Raw genomic sequence first — 14,015 nt, 5'->3', positions numbered from 1 at the left:
CCCTGTGGCCAAGGCATGGCAGGCCACACAAACCAACATCTGCGAGCCCAGGCGCCACCTCTAATTTAAACCCAACTGAGAATGTTCTCCCACCGAGCTTTCTGCCAGTCCATTAGGTGGTTTACGAACAAAATGAGAGAAGACCTCAGAAAGGCAACCACAATCGTTCTGAGCTATATTATAAACTATGCAAGTCTCACATGTCATAGGGCCTATGACTTGGAGTACTCTGTCCACACTCTTAGAGAGCATAGAATTAAGAATGTCAGCAGAGGGGAGCTCTGCTCATTATTCTCTAACAGCCCAAATGGGAAAAGAATTTGAACAAGGATAGATACGTGTATAACTTTATATATATATATATACACATACACACATATATATGTATAACTGAATCACTTTACCGTATACCTGAAAGTAACAATATTGTTAATCAACTATGCCCCAATATAAAATAAAAATTAAAAAAAGAAAAAAAAAAAAGAAGAATGTTAGGATTTTTTTCCTCTTGAAGAATCCAGAAATTGATCCTTTTTGAGGCTAGAGGATCATGAACCATAAACCCCAAACCAGTGGCTTCACTGATCTCACAAAAGCATGAATAAAGGGCTTCTGTGGAAACTGCTTCAGGTTGGGACACACTGTGGGTCCCGCGGGAGCCGCCACTTGCCTGCTGGCCGTGCTGGAGTTGGACATCCGGAAACGGACCTGCTCAATGGCGCTTCTCACCAGAGGGTCATTCTGGTCCATGGACGGGTGCACCACCAGATCCACCTATGGAGAGAGGTCGGGGGTTCCAAAGGGCTGCGGAGGTGCCAGGGGAGACTTAGTTCCACAACTCGGTTCCCTGGTGGAGCCCTGGTTATACCTGCTGTCACTGACATTTCCAAAAGGCAGTGATGAAACGGGAAGTAAAACGTTACACAGTGTGCCCTTAGAGTTGCTGGCATCAAGACCCCTCAAGCGCCCAAGCCAGGAAGCGCCGCCATCCGTAACGTGCCGCTCTGACCGGTTAGGAATCCTGCCCTGGAAATCCAGCGGTCTGCCCTGCAGCCCCCCAGCTGGGCTGTCATGGCCCACTGGTCCCAGCTGCTACCTGGGGGGCTGCTCCCGACACCCCATCCTGCTAGCTGAGCATTTCCCACAGCTGCTCGGGAATCCCGAGGGCTTCCATCTGGAAGAGGTAAGCGGCTTTCATTAACCTCCCCTTGCTGAGAGTGCTCTTGGGGGACTCCTGCCAGCTGTGCCTCTAAACAAGGTGACAGGGGATCTAGGGCTGCCTTCTTTGTTTTAGCTGTTCCAAGGTGCTGAGCAGCAGATGGGAGTGTGAGGCCTGGGCCCCAGGAGACAGCAAGGTAAGGTTTTCTAAACAAGTGACTCTGGCCAGCAGGCTTCATGCCCAAAATGGCCTGAAGAGGGTGGGTCACGGGGGACAGGTGGCCATGGCTGGACAGCGACTCCAAAGGCCACACGAGGCTCCATCTCTTCTGCTCCTCACTTGGGAAATGGAGACCCTTCCCCGCTGCCCCGCCAACTGTTTTCGTGGTTTTGTGAGGTTCAAATGAGATACAGTTAGGCAACACCTCAGAGAATCTATAAGCCAGGAGCAAATACAAAGCACTCCTAGTTCCCCACTTTCCGCAGCCAAACGGCTGGGCCCACTTCCCAAGAGTCCGATGGACGGGGCAGGACGCAGGAGCAACGGCAAAAGGCGGGTGCCGGACACAGCAACTCCAGCCAGCACGGCTCCAGCAGATCGGCGGGAGCCAGCCAGCAGCGCACGCTCCGGGTGCCAGAGAAACTGAAGCTTACTCTGGAGGCAGATGTACAATACGGCGGCCCTTCCAGCTGGCAAATGGGCGATGACAGTGGTAACCCCCTGGCAAGAGGCCCCCAGTACCGGACACTGATCGACCCTCAGTGTTCACCTGGGACACTCACTCCTCATCCCCACCGCTTGCCCACTCCCTCTGGTACCACCGATGGATAGGTGACCAAATAGGCATGGGGGTGGGGGGGGCTTCCCTGGTGGCGCAGTGGTTGAGAGTCCGCCTGCCGATGCAGGGGACACGGGTTCGTGCCCCGGTCCGGGAAGATCCCACATGCCGCGGAGCGGCTGGGCCCGTGAGCCATGACTGCTGGGCCTGCGCGTCCGGAGACTGTGCTCCGCAACGGGAGAGGCCACAGCAGTGAGAGGCCCGCATACCGCAAAAACAAAAACAAAAACTAAAACAAATAGGCATGGGGGACACGGCAGATGTCCATATGTCCACAAAAACACAGTCTCTCTCCACTCCTAGGCTGGGGGAGATTTCATTTCCCTGCTCTCAGTTACTGCCTGAGGAGGCTGCACGTCGGAAAGACCTGCTCTGTGAAGACCAACAGAAATCAGAGGCATTAATGCTGACCGGATGGGCTGTTGTCCCCCAGGGAGAGAGGTCAGCACCAGGACCTCCTGCCACGCTCAGGGGGACGAGAGGCAGGCAGCCTGGGGAAGGGAGAGGGGCGATGTCAAGGGGACCCACAGCAAATGTAACAACTGATGAGCTGCCCAACTTGGGATGGTAGAAACAGAGTTTTTTAAGTCATTTTCTAGTACTGCTCTATGTTTCTCAAATTTCATAGGTCTCAAAAAAATAAGATAAAGTAAAAAAGACCAGAAATGACCTTGCCACCTTATTAAGAAAACAAAACATCAAAGCAGAGCTTTCTTAAGGCAGATTTAAAACGTAGTCAGAAGAAACGGCAGGAAATTACAAATGCCTATTCCGCAGCACCATTCCCTTTGGTCCCAACGCCCAGCCGGGTATCTCAAATGACTCTGACCCTGAAAAATTTATGCCTTAGAATATGTGCAAAGCCACTGAGCTGCAGTTGCTATGGGAATGGCCCCAAACTTTAAACTTTACAGAAACAGATACATTGGGAAAGAAGAGATCCACTGTCCTCATTGGGCGACCCGGCAATGCATGCTAATTGAAGCGCTGACATCATTTCCTCTGGGATATGTTTCTGCAGATCTCTGTGGCTAATGTTTTTGCTGCTTAGTCTAAATTTTCCACCTTAATTTATTTATTTTTGGCCGCATTGGGTCTTCGTTGCTGTGCTCGAGCTTTCTCTAGCTTTGGCGAGTGGGGGCTACTCTTTGTTGTGGTGCATGGGCTTCTCATTGCGGTGGCTTCTCTTGTTGCAGAGCACAGGCTCTGGGCGCATGGGCTTCAGTAGTTGTGGCTTACGGACTCTAGAGCACAGGCTCAGCAGTTGTGGCACACAGGCTTAGCTACTCTGTGGCATGTGGGATCTTCCCGGACCAGGGCTCGAAGCCGTGTCCCCTGCATTGGCAGGCGGATTCTTAACCACTGTGCCACCAGGGAAAGCCCTAAATTTTCCACCTTCTAAATGTTGCTTAATTTCTCCCAGTGCTAGTTAGCTGAACCTGGATGCCTCCATTACCATCCTCTCCTTCAAGGCTGGCTGTGGGGCAGGACACCTGCCTTGGGCTGCACAGGCTGCTCTACAATCCAAGCAGGTTATTCCTCTTTTCTGCTTCCAGCTTCCACAGGAAGTGGAGATAATCCCTGTTGCCCCAGTGAGGAGGCATAATGGGAAATTCCGAACTATCGGCAACAAAGGAACAACCGAGGGACAAGGATGTGGGAAACTGGGTAAGAAAACGCCCAGCACGCGCAGTGGTCTGTGTGGTTACCTTCTTCTTGATGCCGTCTTGAATGACGGTCGTCCGATACAGCCTCAGAAGGCCTTCCTCGGACAGGTTCCGCACCAGGCGAACGATGGACTTCTTGCAGCACTTGGTGGACACACCTTCTTGCTTCTCCTGATCCATGATCATCTTCTGAATCCTGCAGCGTCACAAAATAAGCCGTTAATATTCCCAGTCTCAACATGGAAGGCCTTTCTAAACCCAGGCAACCGACACCTGCCTAATGGGATCCAGCGGAAAGTAGGGGAGAATTAAAGGGTGTTTCACCACTGAAAGGATGACCTCTTAAGATGGCAAAGATCATCTCTCTTTGTGATAAATGAGTTAGCTGAAGACAAGCCACCATTCACAGCAGCTTCACGTTCTGAGCCTTTCACCAGGAACTAAAGAGATTACATGATTCAAGACAACGATGGTGGAGAAACTGAGCTCCGGGATGGAAATCTGTCTTCACTGAATCTCCATTCTAATTCAACATCCAGCTAAGGAATGTTCCAGTTTACCACCGTTGATACCCTCAGATCTGAAGCTCTTCTGACTCCTCTCCTCGTGTATCTTCTCTCTAGATGTTACTGAGTCACTATGGTGAAGTTTCTGTATCACTACTCATAGAATGGCAGGTCCAGAAGGGATATTATCTCACCTGCACAGAAGAGGAGACCCAGGCAGCAGTATCCACAGGCGGTCTCCCCATCCCCTAGTTAGAGAACTCACATCCTTGACTCAAGGGTAAGGCTCCTTCCAATCGAGTGGCTTTGACCTTGGCTGCCCAGAAGCCCAAGGATGTCTCCCAGGACGTGGTGGTAACAGTGGGTTAGAAGGACCAAACCAGGGAGCAGAGCCTCCACGGCACCCTGGACACAGAAGCTCCACCTGTGTCCCTTTTTTTTTTTAATAGATCTTTATTGGAGTATAACTGCTTCACAATACCGTGTTAGTTTCTGTTGCACCACAAAGCGAATCAGCCATATGCATACACATGTCCCCATATCCCCTCCCTCTTGAGCCTCCCTCCCACCCTCCCTATCCCACCCCTCTAGGTCATCGCAAAGCACCGAGCCGATCTCCCTGTGCTATGCAGCTGCTTCCCACCAGCCAATTATTTTACATTCGGTAGTGTATACAAGTCCATGCTACTCTCACTTCGCTCCAGCTTCGCCCTCCCACCCCATGTCCTCAAGTCCATGTCTTCCTCTTTATTCTATGTCTTCCTCTTTATTCCTGTCCTGCCCCTAGGTTCTTCAGAACCATTTTTTTTTATTCCATATATGTGTTAGCATACGGTATTTGTTTTTCTGACTTACTTCACTCTGTTGGACAGATTCACAGTCCCTTTTGTTTTTGTTTTCATAAAAGATTTCATTTGAACAAAAGGCTCCCTGGAGAACTAATAACAATGTTTCTAAGCTGATGCTATTAGCTGCCTCCGTCTCCTCTCTCCCCTTCCTGAGCACCAAATTCCTAAGGAAGGAACAAGGCAGATGCACTTTCCCCGTGACCTCTGTTTCCTGCCCTGTCATTCTCTCCCTGTCAAGTGTGTGGGTATTCCTCCATGTCTACACTTTTCAAACCACACAGACTGCAAATCCTTTCTACCACAAAGGGCTCCTATGAGAATCTATACAGCAGAAGAGAGATGCAAATGCCTCTGCGTCATTTCTGCAGATGGTGATGACTGACTGATGTGGGATTTACTACGAATGCAAGACAGACAGACAGACTACTCCTTACGTGAATAAGCTCTCGATTAAGCGGAGGTTGGTGACAGCCTCTATAATCAGATTCCTGCGTTTCAGCAGTCGGTAAGTCTCATGGTGTTTGTCTTGGCCTGGGCCGTGCTTCCCAGTCTTCTGGGAACTGCCACTCTCCTAGAACAGGGACCAAAAGCATGAGAAAACTATGGACTCAGCAAGGTTTGGGGGCCAGGCACCACTCCTGCCGGTACGCTTTCCCTCTTTACGGAATTTCTACGCCATATTTCAAGAAGAAAAGTCAAGAGGATTACTGCCCCCATAGGATCCCACTACCCCACTATTTCAGTGCTTTGTAACGGCACAGACATCTGCCAGCAGAGGAGCCCAGAACTTTATGAAGATCAGCTGGTTTCAGCACAGAAAGCAGAGGCATGTACTCCAGCCCTTCCCGGGGAAGGGGACCGCATCCACTCAGTCTTTCCTTGGCTCTTCCGCCGTGGAAGGGAGGAAATGCACAGACGGAGGGCCGACCCTCTGCCGTCACCCTATGGGGCTTCTTCATCCAGAACTCTCAACCGCCTCATTGTTACGGTCCCCATTTTACGCAAGAGGAAACCAGGGCTCAGTGAGGCGAAACCACCATACCGGGTCCCGGGGCGTGAACGTGCGCCAGGACGCGCTTCTGCCTCCGCCTCAGGGAAGCCACGGGCAGCCTCTCTGGGAACATAAGGGAGATGCAGAGGCAGGCTTCCGATGAGTGGCGAGTGAATGACGGAGAGGAGAGCGGACGGGTGCCCTCCCCCACCCCTGCTGCGACGCCCTCTTCTCTCTTCGTGGTTCCTTTTAGCTTCCAGGAACTTAGAATCTGAACCTGTTCCATCTGCCTTTGGATCAAAGATGCTGAAGCCCAAACGTGCACCCTGAAGGGAAAGGAAAGTCCAACCCTAACCCACTCCTGGCCGATCACTCAGCATAGTTCAGTGCCACCTGGCGGTCCCATGGCCAGTTTTGCTGGATGCCCTCCTCGCTTGGAGAAGCGCTTCCAGAGAATGAGAACACGCCTGAGGAGGCCCTTGGGCCAGGGTCCCATCACTTTCCTGCTGGCACCGGTGCTCTGGAAGAGGCTCGGTTCTTTCCTGAAGGGGGCAGGGCTCGAGGGGCGAAAGAGTCACAGATCCAAGGGGCCCAAGAGTGGCAGAAAGACTTTGGTTCTCTCTTGCGTTTCAAAGCAAACATTTTGGAGGAGAACCACGTGAGAAAATCTGCCTGCTTTCCACGCTTCACCAAGGGACCTCCAGACAGGACAGTTCACGCCCCTCTTCTCAGCAAGTGAGCCAAAAGGAGGACAAGGTTCTGCCATTACTCTGGGGACAGATTTCGAAGAGGAAGAGAAAGAGCTGAGCTAGGAAGAGCTGAGCTAGGAAGCTAGCAGCAGGACTGGCAGGGCCTGGAGGGAGTGTGTTGCTGGGGACACGTGGACCTGATGAGGAGGTGCAAGGCAGGTGGCAGGGCCAGGATGGCAGGGAAAACCTTCAGGAGCTTGCTGGGATCCACCTGCCGGCAGGTGCTTCAGGTGGAGACAGACCAATCATGACTTGATAAAGAGTCATGGCATCCAATGATAGGACACAGCTAGCAGGTTCTAGAAAATTCCACAGAAAATCTCCCCCACCCCATGCTCCATCACTCCTGCTGTAGGGATAGAACCCAAGCTCAGGCTTCCACACCGGAAACAGAGAAGCAGGGCAGGGTGGGAACTCCACACCCACGGGTTCCACTCTCCATTTTGTCATTAACTGAGCAGGCAAGTCCCTCAGTCCCCAGAGGCTCTGGTCGCCTCCTCCTGACCACAGCTGGCTTTCATCTTACAGGGTTGCTGTGAAGCCGGAACCAAACAGCAGCAACAGCATCAAAGGCCACCCCGATCCCAAGTGTGTTCTGTGCTGGGCAACTGAGGCACCATTGGCCATATCTGAGGCACCTTCCAGCGACCAAGGACAGCACTGAGTGAACTGAATCACATAATGACAAAGGCATTCCTGTGTCAACTGCCTTTTAATCCTTCTAATTACACTGAGGAAAAAGTATTGGTTTGATTCTACTGTCTTTAACAGTGTGAAGTAGAACACTGTCTGACCAGAATGGACTAAGGAAGTTTTGTTTTTATCAGATCTATTTTACGATCACCTTCTTTTTATGCAAATGATGTTGGCTTTTCATCTAAAGCAGGGTTTTTCAACCTCAGCACTGCTGACACTTCGGGCTGGATAACTCTGCTGTGGTTTACCCTGCACACTCTAGGACATTTAACAGCATCCCTGGCCTCCGCCTACGAGATGCCATTAGCACCCTCTCCCCGATGTGATGAGGAAAAACATCTCCAGACATTGCCAAATGTCTCCCGGGGGGCAAAATCGGGCCAGAGTGAGAATCACTGATGTAAAGTAGCCATACACATTTTTCCTTCAAAATAAATTTCAGTAGAAAGAGTACGTTGTTGGAAATTTTAAAACCCTGTAAATAATATGCAGGTGGTTTCTGCTAAGGTGGGCTGCGTGAAGGTGGCGTGTCAACGTGCATTGCGTTCCTACCGCAGAGGCCCCCCCACCTACACGGCCTGAGCGTGTGGCACTTTTACTATTATTGATTTTGTTGTTGTTGTTGCTGTGATTCTTAAGCACAGAAAAGCCAAGGCTGACATCCACCTGCCACAGGCTCCTTCCTAGAGGAAACGCCCTCCCCCGTGGGCACTCACCTTTGGGTTTTCAAGCCTGACCTCTTCTATCACGGCTATGTCGCCGCTGTGACTCTCCATGCAGTGGGAGCCCAAGGACACGCTGGGGTCTGAGGAGCTGCTGGTGTCCAGGAGGTTGTCCCCCCTGAAAGAGCTCTGGGAGGCTCTCTCAGCAGCTCCCAGGGAGGAAGACGGATGCTTCTTCAATGGGTGAAGGCTGATGACTTTCCACCCCCCTGCAGTGGAGGACAGGCGTAGAACGGATGAACCGCGGCCACAGCAGGGGGAAAGCGAGAGGGGCACTTCTGCTCAGCTGCCGGACCAGAGCCGCACAGGCCAGAGGAGTCCATGTGGTCAGTTTAAGACGAGGGAAGTGGACCAGCAAGCAGCGAGCCGCACCCTCCTGACCCCGACCCCGACCCCCGATGTGCAAATCTGTCACCAGCACCACCCTCCACGTGTTTTAAGAAAAGTCTTCCATAACTAAACTAAAACCCCAAGGGCTTCTTACACAGATTGTCGGAGGGAAAGGGATAGAGGAAGTTTAGGGAATTCCACCCCTTTAATAGTCAAAACTTAACAAACAAAACATGTGCCAAGGGGACTTCCCTGCTGGGGCAGTGGGTAAGACTCTGTGCTCCCAATTCAGGGGGCCCAGGTTCGATCCCTGGTCAGGGAACTAGATCCCACATGCATGCCACGACTAAGGAGCCCACGAGCCGCAACTAAAAGGAGCCCCAGCACAACCAAATAAAAGCAAAACAAACGAAACATCTGCCGAGGAGAAATGACTTGCCAGCAGCCTGGAGACAGACCACACACGCATCTCCTAAGCTTACGATTACGTGATGCACGTGACACCAAGAGGTCCCTCGTTAGGGCAGCACCAAGGCCATCCTCAGGTGTCTGCTGGACTGAACGTCCCCAGAGCCAGGAGGGATAGGCAGCAGCTCAGACTGAGGGCGCGCACCCCCCTGCCCAGCCCCCTACCCCCCGCCCCGAGCACACCCCTACCCTTGGTCGAGGTGGAGTGGTGAGGCTGAGTCCTGAGACTGCCGTTCGAGAAGGACCTCGAGTCCCGCTGTGACCCTCTGCCTCTCCTCCTGCCGCCGCTGCCCTCCTCCTCGCTGTCCGACTCGGAGAGGAAAGCGTCCTCGCCCTCGGGCAGCAGGGACTCTTCCTGCACCGAGGCCAGGCTCACGGTGGTCAGCAGCTCGCTCCGCGCCTTCTCCCTCTCGTACTGCCGGCTCAGGTCGCTCTCCTCCGCAAACACGCAGGAGATGTACTTGGTGGTTCGCTGCCGTCCTTCGTCCTCCATGAAGCCCTGGAGGGGGTGAGATGTGTCTAAGACGCTGCAGAGGACGCCGGGACACCCAGGCGTTCGGGTGACCGGGCTTCTGCGGTGTCTATTTCCTTGTCATTCCCACGTTCCCCCACGTCTCCTCCACACCTCACGCCTGGGCCCCAGCTCAGCCCCTCGTGGGTCCTCCCGTCTCGCCATCCCTCAGGTTCTGCTCCCACAGGAAGCAATCCTGACTGTGTGTCTGCCCTAGGAGACTGTGAGCTCCCTGCTGGGCAGGGCCCTAACCTGGCCTTCCGCAAACCCCCGGGGCCTGGCACAGGACGAGGCCTACGAGAGACGCTCAGTGAGCAGAACTCAACGGTTCCTAACTGTCGTCACAGACTCGGAGTCGGGGCCTTGAGGTCACCAGCTCCATTCGGCCACTGCCGTGGGGCGTGGTGCTGAAGCTGTCACTCAGCCGCTCCCCTTTGTCTCCTACAACAGGGGAAAGGGACTTTCTGCCCTTCATGGCAGAAGGAGTAACACCTCCCATGTACCAACCACACGCCAAGGACAGTGCTAAGTGCTGCACAGTCATTAGCTCAACTGAAACACTGCTTTCCAGCAAAACGGCCAACAAGCTGGCAAGAAGGGAGCGAAGCGCAACGGGCTGAGACAGCAGGTCTGGGTCCCAAAAGGGGACACCAGACACAGCTGGCCGACTCGGCTCCCCAGGACCCAGGCGAGGAACGTAAGTGAGAAGGAGGGCCGGGCTGGGACTGAGGCCTGGGGGTGCCCGCTTTGTCTCTGGGCGCCGTCGGAGGCGCCACCTCAGCTGACGCCCACGCGGGAGTGGGGGGCCTGCTCCCTGGGCAGCAGCAGCTCCTGCTGACTTTTCAATGCTGACAACTCATTCAATTTTCAAAAAGCGAAACCCAACAAAATCCACGGTGGGGGTGGGGTGGGGCACACTTGTGGGCTGCGCTCAGCACTCCCACCCTCCCTGGCAGCCGAGACGGAAGGCCGACCTGGGCTCCCGACGTCCGAGACAGCCCTTCAGAACGCTGTGTGCACATGCGAAGACAATGAACTCACGCTGTTACCTTGACCACTTTGAATCTCTGAAGGAGACGGCACAGCATTCTGGCTTCCAGTTTTCCCACGTTCATAGCCACTCGGATCTCAGCTTGGGAAATGCCTTTCGTGCCTCGACGCTCAACTGTGTGAAACAATACACTTGAACCCCAGCCTCCACCACGGAGCCGTTCTGCACAGGTCAGGTCCGTTCCCAGACATTTCAATGCCGGGAAACCGACACACACAGTAAGACACCTGCCTCCTCCCACCCTCCCCCTCCCCCTCCCCAGACTCTGACCACTCGACTCATTGCTCATTTTTAAGCACTCGCTATCTGCCTCTTCCACGCCAAAGCAATCGACGCCTGATCCACCGAGTTCCAGGGACGCTGTCTTATCCTGCAGCAGGAAGTGTGCTTCCACATGAGCGAACTTTCTCAGCGAAATTCAACTGAGCCTTTTAAGAAGCACCGAAGGAATGTTTAAGGAAGAACATCTTCCCGTCCTTCTCGGTAGACTCGGAGGCACTACGGACACCGATTACTGCCTTATCCCGTAACAGCTGCCGGCCAGCAGGGGCCACAGAAGGAAATCATGCTATTTGGCCCCGTAATAAATGACCGATAGGCAACTGTGCTCTATTACTTGCTCTGTCTGGTGTGTCAGCTCCTGCCCTGCTACACGCTGTGCTATTACTGTATCTTCCTCCAATGAGCCCTTTCAAATGTACTCGACTACTCAGGGGTTGGGAACTCCAGGAAGGAGCCTGGTGGGGTGGCGGTGGGCGGGAGTCCCTCCAGTAAAATACTACAGGGCAGACTTCGGGGCAACACTCTTGGACCGTTCAGAAGGAGCTTCCCCTTTACTTCCTGATGTGGCATACACTTGAGGCCGCCAGGCAAAACCGATCTGGATAAAGGCAGTTTTGCTGTATTGTCCATGCATAAAAATAAACAGCAGAATTGAAAGAGGTGACTAGAATGTGTTCCTACGTTAAACTAGTAACATGCTAAAAGCGGGGACGAAAGGGTTAAGGACAGCATTTCTCAAACTGTGTTCTGAGGAACAGATCCTGAGAGATGTTGAAGAGTTGATGGAAACAGCCTTCCCTAAAGGCTGTGCTGATTCGCCAGGTGCTTTCGTACCTGCTGGCTGAACCAGATCTCCTGCAGCCCCTCCCCTTCTGCTCTAGACATCCTCCGCTCCACAGCGACCTGCGGCCACGCCATCTATGGCACTGGGTCACTGCTGTCTTACATAGATTTTAGGGGATTTAGGGGAAGGGGGAGGAATGGACAGAGACATGTTTCTTCCCCCTTCATCACAACACTCCCCAGGCTGCAATGATTCCAGACCAGTTTTAGAAGTTGGTAGGTGACTCAAATCTTTGAGTAGTAATATTAGTAGGTAATTTTTTTAGTGCGTTCTACGTACCAGGCACTACACCAGATGTTTTAATCCTACTTATTCAGTCCTCTTACGTGCTAGGGGAGATATCCCCATTTTAAAGAGGGAACGGAGGCTCGGAGACCTTGCTAAAGTCTTCAGCTGGCGCACAAGGGGCAGAGCAAGGACTCAAACTCAAGTCTGACCCCAAAGCCTAAACTCTCAAGGGGACCAGGGGGCTTCCCGCTGCATGACATTCTCGACAGCAGGGCCCTCTTTCAACATGTGACCAAAACACACCTCAACTCAAAGCTCGGGGACCCTGTGTAAATGCAGGTAGGAGAACGGGACTTACTGAGTTCGTAGGTCTGTGTGAGCATGTCCCGCTCGTACACGATGTCCACCGGCGGCACGGCCTTGGAGATGGCCTCCTCGTCCTCGTCATCGTCCTGGTCTTCGACCTTCCGCTTGAACTCCTTCAGCAGCCTCAGGCAGCGCACCATGACGTCGGTCCCTGGGAACACAGGCACACGGTTCCATGATGACAAATCAGGGCGGCCCCGGGGTAGGCGGCCTCAGCAGACCCGGAGGCCCCGAGAAAGGCCGCACAGGCCATCTGAGCTTGGAATGTTTAACACTGCACACCTCGGGGCACGAGACCTGAACACTGACTCCATAAAATTGCTTTAAAAACAAAAAACATATTATTAGTGAACAAAGAAATGCAAATGAAAGGAATAATGAGAGGCCTGTTAAATAAACAGCAGCCTCTGCTTCAGACAAGCTCCATGACTACAGGAAACGTGCTTGTCTTTTCCCATCACCGCCCCCCGCTCCCCTGAATAGTGCTTGGCACACAGCAGGCACACGGGTGGTACTGCTGAAAGGATGAATACCATCTTCTCCCTTTTAAGCCAATGCCCGTTGCCACTAAGGTACGGCAGCAGTGTGAACAAGTTCTATGACCTTTCCAGAGCATTTCGAGAGGCCTTTGACTCCATGATTCCAAGGGTAGGAATTTACCCCAAGAAATAACGCAAAAGGAGGCAAAACTGCCAATAGTAAGAGGTCCACCCAGAACTCTTGATAGACCCAGCTTCTGTGAATATAAACAATGACCAGGACTAAGAGGCAGGACACGGACAAGTCACCACGCTCTGCAGGCGAGCGCCTGCCTTCAGACAATCAAAAGGCACCGGTGCTCTCAACCTACGGAAGCACCGTGTGGGGAAAATAACAAGCTCACGCCTATGGCTGTAACACGAGAGGTACAAGGAAAAGGAAAAACACCTCGACACTATGTGTGCTAACTCCTTTGATCCCGACAACCCTAGGAGGCAAACAGATGAAGAAACTGAGGTACAGACGCGTTAACTAACTTGCCCAAACTCCCAGCAGCCTGTGACAGGGGCTAAGTGACTCAGGCGGGTGCCAGGTCTCTGATACGGAAGAGATGGTGTCCTGTGATACTGACAGCCGGGAGGCAGAACAGCAGCCCCTCAAGCATGTCCACGCTTTCATCCCTGGAACCTAAGAATATGTTACCTGCCGTGGCGAAAGGGACTTGCAGGCATGATTTAAGTTAAGGCTTTTTGTCGTGGTGCTGGTGGTCAAGGATTTTGAGATTATCCTGAAATATCTGGCTGGGACCAGTATAACATCACAGAGTCCTTGTAAGAGGGAGGCAGGAGGATCAGAGTGAGAGATTGGAAGACGCTTCGCTGCTGGCTTTGAAGATGGAAGGGACCATGAGTCAAGGAATGCAAGCAGAGTCTAGAAACTGGAAAAGGCCAGGAAATGGATCCTCTCCTAGAGCCTCCAGAAGGAGCAGAGCCCTGCCGAAACCTCGATTTTAGTCCAATGACAGACTTCCAACCTTCAGAATGATAAAATAACGAGTTTGTGTTGTGTTAAGTCACTGTATTTGTAGTAATTGTTACAGCAGGGCCATCAGCAGCTTCTCCACCAGCGTCCATCAGCACACCAAGGTGCAGAATCCTCGGGTACCAGGGCAAGGACCAGTGGCAGGAAAGCTGGTCTCTGCAACCCAGTGCCTCCTAAGCAGGAGCCGTGCCACTGAGGGCCCTGCTGTGAAGGTGCGTGGAACACCCACATCAGGGCA

The 14,015-nt window shown here is 52.8% G+C and overlaps 1 protein-coding gene across 3 annotated transcripts in view; it reads right to left on the bottom strand.

Moving 5' to 3' along the window:
- GTF3C1 (general transcription factor IIIC subunit 1) overlaps positions 1-14,015 on the bottom strand; it is a 72,761-nt gene that overhangs the window by 33,686 nt on the left and 25,060 nt on the right. For all 3 annotated transcript variants that reach the window (XM_073792181.1, XM_073792182.1, XM_033841075.2), the window contains exons 7-13: positions 12,249-12,407; positions 10,535-10,650; positions 9,164-9,473; positions 8,171-8,385; positions 5,453-5,589; positions 3,707-3,860; positions 671-774 (exon numbers count right to left, since the gene is read on the bottom strand). In XM_073792181.1, coding sequence (XP_073648282.1) covers positions 671-774; positions 3,707-3,860; positions 5,453-5,589; positions 8,171-8,385; positions 9,164-9,473; positions 10,535-10,650; positions 12,249-12,407 — 1,195 coding nt within the window. The remainder of the gene's footprint in view (positions 1-670; positions 775-3,706; positions 3,861-5,452; positions 5,590-8,170; positions 8,386-9,163; positions 9,474-10,534; positions 10,651-12,248; positions 12,408-14,015) is intronic.

Source organism: Tursiops truncatus, chromosome 15, assembly GCF_011762595.2.
Source record: "Tursiops truncatus isolate mTurTru1 chromosome 15, mTurTru1.mat.Y, whole genome shotgun sequence".
Classification (NCBI taxonomy): Eukaryota; Metazoa; Chordata; class Mammalia; order Artiodactyla; family Delphinidae; genus Tursiops; species Tursiops truncatus.
The sequence above is the reverse complement of the archived record's forward strand: the minus strand, read 5'-3'. Positions and strand labels throughout refer to the sequence as shown.